The sequence below is a fragment of the Bidens hawaiensis genome, unplaced genomic scaffold (assembly GCF_021521415.1).
Source record: "Bidens hawaiensis isolate Kalapana, Puna unplaced genomic scaffold, B.hawaiensis_p1.1 tig00027146_1, whole genome shotgun sequence".
In the NCBI taxonomy this organism is placed as follows: domain Eukaryota; kingdom Viridiplantae; phylum Streptophyta; class Magnoliopsida; order Asterales; family Asteraceae; genus Bidens; species Bidens hawaiensis.
In genome coordinates this window covers 1-7707 of record NW_027494389.1, presented here as the reverse complement: position 1 = coordinate 7707, position 7707 = coordinate 1, and the positions used below count along the sequence as shown (strand labels likewise).

The following is a 7707-nucleotide window of genomic DNA, read 5'->3' as shown; positions in this document are numbered from 1 at the left end:
TGGTGTATGTTTATCTCTACCCAAACCCCACACTCCCATACCCCAGATATGGTCCTGTAAAGCAACCAGCATAATTTCACATAATGTGTTGGAATATTTTTATTTATTTTCACATTCTAATTTAATTTTGAAAAAGAAAATGAAGTAAAAAAGAAAAAGTAAGTATGGGTTAGGACCACCTGATAAGGTTGCGCATGCATTAGCAGCTCAGACATCCATTATGATCATTATGTCACAAACTGGACCATGTTCCTTGTTGGTCATATGTTTAGATCTCATCAGGTCTGAAAATTATACATAGAGGTTTCATATACGATATAATAACATTATTAAAAACTTAATTAGTTTAGTAGCATCCCAATTCTTAAAACAAAAATCAATAAACAAAAAACCCGAAAGGCCGAAATTCACATGATTACACATCCATTCGATCTTGAACCACGTTAATCCAACGGTTGCGAGTTGCATTGTTCCATATACGGTCTAACAAACGTTCTTAACCCAATGCCTGCGAGTTGCTTTGTTTCATACACGGTCTAACAAACAAACGTCCTTAATCCAACGGTTGCGAGTTGCTTTGTTCCATATACGGTCTAATAAACGTCCTACGCCACCATACCTCAAACGCTTTCTGAAGATTTGGGCAGTTATCACCCACTTTCAAGAAACTACTTAACCACCCGAGCATCACGATTTGCTGCTCCTCGAGCGGGAGTGTTAATATGGTCCTCCCGATCCCTTCCTCCACAACCTTTCGATCAAACGACTTGCACCCGTGTTGTAGCCAGCTGTAATCATCAATCAACGGTTGTAACCAAGTCTTTAACAGCAAATGGCGCGTGTCTTTGCTCGATAATATTTCACCTCTTCCTATCCCAACAAAGAGCCTCGCGGATATACAACTGATGTGGTGTCGGTACACCATTGGCACCCGTGGGTGCAGCCCGGCTAACTCTTGCTGGCTAGCCCACATGACCGCGTACTCGTCAGCCGTGTGTCGATCAGCTAATATATCAAGTAGCCATGACAGGTTATCGGCTTCAATAACCATTTGTTTGACCAACGGGTCTTTGACTTCAGTCGGTTTTTCTGTGAAGTCCGGTTGTGCCACTTGTCGGAACGAAGTCAACAACAAGCTCAAACAGGTCGTGCATGAGGCGTAAATGGTGTCGTTACAAAGGTCAACCGACGTCAAAGAGGTCGAGTTTGGGTTCGACTTATTATTTTCTCGTAATAGTTTTAAGACGATGGATTTCATTTCCTGACGCCCTTTTTCTTCGGTGCTTTTGAGGACTAGTTGGAGGACGTGAGAGAGGGTGTCATTAGCCGGTTTGGAAACATCGGATGCGACCCGTTTTAGAATTGGGCTGACCCCGATTCCTTCGGTTTGGAGACGTAATACTGAGGACACGACCCGTTCTTCTTCTTCCTCTCCTACCCAAGGAACTGCTTCAAGGAAATCTAAGCATGATTCCATGCATGTCTTGAACCCGAGATGTTCTGCAACCTACAATTAGTTTTCAACAAATGCATAAATTAAGGAAGTTGACTAGAATAAAAGAATACTAGGGATGTACATGAAAACGAAATAACCGATCCGTAAGGGGAAAATTCAAACCAAGATAATCGAACCCAAATGATTTGGTTTTATGTTATCGTACAAGCCGAGTTTTCGGTTCAGTTTTGCATGTAATCAGAGCCAATAAAACTGAACTGAACCGAAATTATGGATTTTCATTTCTGGTTTTGAAGGTGAAGTTATTAATAAGAATTTAATAAATGATATAGCCTAAATATTTTGGCCCAAATATAATAATCAATTAATCATCAATTAACAAAAACATTAAGGCCCTAAAATTCAATATTATGGGTCAATTTTCTTTTTGGCCCAAATTTTCTAGCCCAAATGGTAAAACCGGAAAAACCAAACCCAAACCGACAGCCAAAGCTAAAAACAACCGAAACCAAACAGTAATTTTCAATTTTTTGTTCGATTTTAGCACAAAACTGACCCCTGCATACCCCTGCAGAAAACCATGTTAGCCGTTAAACTATCCAGCTTTTACCCATATGAAAACTAAACATAAAATCAACAAAACCCGTTTTAAAGATGAATTGACCGGTCCTGACCAATTAGGCTTCACTGATCCAAATTAAATAGAACCATTGAGTCGGCTCACAAATTCGCTCAACAGTGTAGCTTCACTTAATAACCTTTACAATCTTGATTATTAGCATGCACAAATGTTATCGATCGGTGATAATCATGCAAATATATCATTTTAACACAAAGAAAGTAGATATCGACATCTCGTCAGCATATCGAAAATGTTTAATGCTATTAACTCACAAGTCATAAGTCAACCAATCCTCATCTAGACAACTACTTCAATTAACTGCAGAAACCCATTGGTCAAACTTAATAGAGACTAATAATATCTTCCATGATCATCACCTCATCTTTACTCACAAACATTACAGGCACATGGTATGCAAACAAGCGACATTATCTCTCAAACCGCAAACCGTTTAATGAAATTAAATGTCATCACAATTCATTTGATCACTTGCAAAACACAAATCTAAACGACTCTAAATCGACTTAAATATAGATCAAACTTCAAGGTTAAATGCAATAAAATACAAACAAGAATAAGTTGACTACCTTAAGGATCCGAAGCACGCGCGAAACACTTTGCTTGATCAGCCTCTGCTTCAAATCCTTACAATACATTAACCCAACAGTCTCAACATATGTTTCGACATCCTCACAATCATCAATCTCAATACAATGAAAGCTTGGATGCTGAGCCGATAACTTCTGAGCAAAAAACAAGCTGTTTTCTTCAACAACACCTTTATGCACACTCAGTTTCACAATAAACCCTTGTTTACCAAACAACACAACTTTCAAATCCCCTGTTCCAGGTTCACCAAACTCAATCGATACCTTCCGTGGCAAGTTTTCGGTGTTGGGTTGTCTTGCAGCCGTCCTTTCGGCCACAATGGCTGCACCAAGAACAGGTGGTTCAGTCACAACAGTTTCTGACTTTGAAGATGCACGTGATGATTTCTTTTCAAGCTCTTGTGAGTGTTTTTTGTGGTCAGATGGGGTTGATGATGATCTTGGTTTGTTTAAAGGGTGTTGTGATTTGAGGGTTTTTTGAAACATAACAGGTGAAGGACAACACCAAAACCCTTCTGGTGTTACTGCAATTGGTACATTTCTAATCTTGGTTTGCCCTTGCTCCACTTTCTTAACTCTAATTTCTGCCATTTCATCACACTTCAGACCTCAAATTATTAATAAAGATTCAAACTTTCTTCATTTTTCTTGATGGGTTTCAAGAAACTGGATTGAAATATGTAAATTAACACCAAATCATCAAGAAAGCTTCAGACTTTTTTCATTTTTCTTGGTGGGTTTTAAGAAAACTGAACAGAAATATGCAAATTAACACCAACTTTCCAAGAAAGCTTCAAACTTTATTCATTTTTCTTGATGGGTTTCAAGAAACTGAGTACAAATATGCAAATTAAAACCAAATTTCCAAGAAAGTATCAATTTTTCTTGGTGGGTTTCAAGAAACTGAGCTGAAACATGCAAATTAACACCAGATTTCCAAGAAAGTGTCAATTTTTCTTGGTGGGTTTCAAGAAAACAAGCTTAAATATGAAAATTAACAAGAATTTTCAAAGAAAGTATTAACTTTGATCATATTTCTTGGCGGGTTTCAAGAACTAGAGATGAATGTGGATCAAGATTTGTGGAAAGAATAGAAAGAGATGATAAAGAGATTGTGGGTAAACTGTAAAGCAAGAGAAAGCAGGAAAAGAAAGAGGTGGAAATGATTACAGAATCCAAATTGTATATTATGAACCATCTGAAAGAAGGAACAGAGTGACCCCAAAGAAAAGATAAAAGGAAGAAGAGTGATGCTTTTTCCAGTAACTACTGTGTTGCAATTTCAGCTTTTGATTTTAAATTAGGGTCTGGGTCTGTGTGGGTGTGTAGGCACATCATTCACTGTTCTCTTTAAACATACACTGACTGGCTGATGGGTTGTTTGTCAGTCAATCTTGTTTTCACTTTCTTTGCCTTTCAAACTGTCTCCATCTTCACTAAACAAGATTCAAGGACATTTATTAAATTATTACAATCTATAAAAATTCATGAGTTTTGTTTTAGTCTATAGGTTTTTGATTAGTTTCTAGTTAATCATGTGAACATGTTGTGTTTGTCGACCCATCGGGTTTGTATATATGTAAAACGATATAATACAAAATAAAACTTCGTGACATGTCGTGTTCGTGTCAATACGTAAAAATTCATATTATGTTAGGTTAATATAACTAACATTATTCAATTTGTGCCGTGTTATAGTTTATATAAGATCCGACTTGTCAATCGTTGTACATGACCCGTTTAAAAGCCCTACCTAATTATGTCACTAGAATTGACCATAGAAGTTTACAACTTAGGCTCTTCAGTAATAAAAAAAAACATAAAAATCTTTTAAAATGGTTGCAAAATATCACACACCTGTCAAGATCTCAATAGCTTCTGCAATTTGGCGTCACCATTCTTTCTTTCCTTTTTAAAAGTACATATAAGTATGTTTATTAATAATCAATAAGTATCTTAAGATCTAATACAACTATTAAAGAAAAACAGAATATATGACAGACTTTCAGCTGATAATGGTGACATTTGCTTGTAAATGTCAACCTAAGAATCTGTTTCTCTTTTTTAAATTGAAGTTCTTTTTGTTTTTCAAAAATAAATTTTAATTTACAATGAATATCAAGTATAAAATTAGATATTTTAAATATTCTTTTCCGGTCATGTCAACAAGTAGAATAAAACAACGTGGATCATGTTACCTCTTCTTTCTGAATCATTTTCTATGAGATTTAATATCTTGTTATCTAAGGGGGTAATGGGGTTTGTTGAGCCTCAAGTGATTCAATCAAAATCTGACATGTAGGCGATGACATGGTCATGGATCAAGCCCCTCAACCAAGCCCCAGAGGGTGTAATGGTCCAGGTGATCAGGGGCTTGATCTAGTTTTTTATTTATTTAATTATACTTAATAATACATTAAATAAAAATATAAAACATTATATTAATACTAGTCTAATACAAGATTATCGGGTCTTCTATCCCACAAATGCTCGACCAACTCATGCCGAACGTTGCCGTGTAACTCACGGCTCTTGATGATATTTATGTTGTCGAGTCGTTGTTCATTGTTGATCGCCGATTCTTGTCTTGGAATATCACCTTGGTAGTTTTGACAAATAGTTTGACCCTCGTCTTCTAGTATCATGTTATGTAGGATTATACACGTGATGAGGACTTCAGTTATCTTCTCTCTTGTCCAAATCTTATTGGATTCACCAACATTGCCTATCTTTTCTTTAGGACTCCAAACGCCCTTTCAATATATTTCCTTGCCGATTCTTGTTTCTTCGTGAAGTACTTTCGTTTGTCAGAAACTGGAGACGCGTAAGCTTGAACAAGTATCCCCCATTCGTTGTAAATACCATCAACGAGGTAGTACCCGTACTTGAAATGTTCTCCATTTGCAAAAAAAAGCCTGAGGGGGTTCAACCCCGTCGATAAGGTCATCGATTATCGGTAACTGATCGATAACATTGAGGTCATTATTAGACCCGGCAACCCCAAAGAACGCATGCCAAAACCAAAGATCCTGCGACGCCACCCGCCTCAAGTACAATAGTAGGGACGGGGTGATCACCTCGATGGAATTGACCTCGCCAAGCAGTAGGACACATAGCCCAACCAACATGCATACAATCAAGGCTACCGAGCATCCTGGGGAAACCATGCTTTTCACCGTGCACCTCGTATATGCTTTGGATATCATACATTGTTGGTCTACGTAAGTATCTCCGCTTGTATAACGATATGACCCCTAACTATAATTATTAAAATTGTATAAGTTATGTAAATATTTAAAAAATATATAAACAAACGTAAATAATAAAACTATATTAAAACTATATACCTCTACAAAAGTGGTTAAGCGCATCACGTCCGGTCTTTTTAGCCATTTGTAAATACTCGTCCAACATGTCTGATCCAACACCATACTCTAGTTGCCGAAGAGCTGCAGTAATTTTTTGAGTAGCCGTGAACCGGGCTTACCTCTAGCGTCATCCCTTTGTTGAAAATACTCAAAGTGCTCTGGCAAGTCATTTGCTAGACGCATGAATAATCGTCTACTCATTCGAAAACGGGTTCTAAAACTATCCTCACCATACGTGGGATTGGGACTAAAATAGTGACGTATCAAAGTTTCTTTAGCGGTCTTTCGATCACGAATACGTGGTTGCCGGAATAATGGGGCTCGGGGGCGTTTTTGATCTCTCAAAAAGCTTACCGTCGTTTGAACCGCTTGACAAATGAGTTCGTCGTCTTCGGTAGAATACGAAGACGAAGACGACGACGACGATGCCATTTATAAATATGGAGAGAAATAGAAGTTTTGATAGAGGGAAAGTGTGGTTTGAGTTTTATAGAAAGTGTGGATTTGTATTTATAGGTAAAAAATATAAATATAATATATATATATATATATTGAGGCCAACGGATAGTTTGACCAGTCAACCCTCTCCAACGTCTCCAACGGCTATATTAGCCCCGCGGTCCCAGACACGGGGTTCAACCGCGCCCCGGCTCACTTAAGGGGTGTAGCGGTGTTCGCGAGCCACATCAGCAGTTGCGCCCCCCGTTCAACCCCCCCCCCCCCCCCACACCCCTAGGATATGTTTGATTGAGTCCAAAAAAAATATCAAATTCATGATTTACATTCATATTTGATGTGATATAAACAAATTTGATTTTGATAGTAGCAAAGTGAAAATGGTACACATTTAAAGTGAAGTCGTGATAAGCGTCTGATTAACCAATCAGCTGTTTACAGAGGTTAGATGTTCAGATTTTTTTTTACTGGTTTTGTATCATAATCTCTAAGAGGGTAGATGTTCATCACAAATTACGATTTATCTTACCCCTGTAATTAGCATGATATTAGTGGATCCCGTGAGTTTTCTGTACGGTTTCTCATAATAACATAAAAGTGTAATAATCGCTTGTCTATACCAAGTAAGATATAGAAAGACTTGTCACACCCCGACCAAAGCTGGCAGAACATGCTGAGGTGTAACGATTGCCCATAGGCACATGACACTAATTATAGCGACAATATTTAACAAATTCATTTCATTTCACAACATCGAAAATGTCACATAACAAATAAACATAAATAGTCATAACAAGATATCACAAAAATATAGCAAATTAAACATTGTTCATTTTTCTAATATCCTAAAGGTCTTGACACGTTTTCTCCACAAGCTCGACTCAACCAGGATGCAAACCTATAACATTTCATAAAATAAAGTTTATCAACACAAAGGTTGGTGAGCAATTCATAAGTTTGAGCATATAAATATATAGTAATAAAGAGCCACAAAACTCGTATACGAAACAATAAATAAAAGCAATAATTTGGATAAAATCGCTAATAGATTTACGTTAGCGACACCTAACTATAATGAGATGCCAAATAGTCTAGGATTTTATAGTTATCGTTAATTGCATTACGTTAACGACACCTTGCTATAAGGGGATGCCAAATATACTAGGACTTTTTAGTTCCACCAACCAAAAGCGATAA

General features: G+C 37.2%; 1 protein-coding gene across 2 annotated transcripts; it reads right to left on the bottom strand.

Annotated features, from left to right (window-relative positions):
* Nucleotides 1-343: 343 nt before the first annotated feature.
* LOC143574912 (BTB/POZ domain-containing protein At3g50780-like) lies at nucleotides 344-3687 on the bottom strand. Of its 2 annotated transcripts, XM_077059413.1 has the most exons (3): nucleotides 3377-3687; nucleotides 2666-3294; nucleotides 344-1507 (listed from the first exon to the last, which is right to left on the bottom strand). In XM_077059413.1, the coding sequence occupies exons 1-3, from the start codon at nucleotides 3384-3386 to the stop codon at nucleotides 554-556; spliced, it is 1593 nt and encodes a 530-aa protein (XP_076915528.1). In that variant the 5' UTR covers nucleotides 3387-3687; the 3' UTR covers nucleotides 344-553. The 2 variants fall into 2 exon arrangements, with proteins under 2 accessions (XP_076915528.1, XP_076915529.1); XM_077059414.1 differs by having other exon boundaries at nucleotides 345-1507; nucleotides 2666-3686.
* Between the last annotated feature and the right edge of the window lie 4020 nt (nucleotides 3688-7707).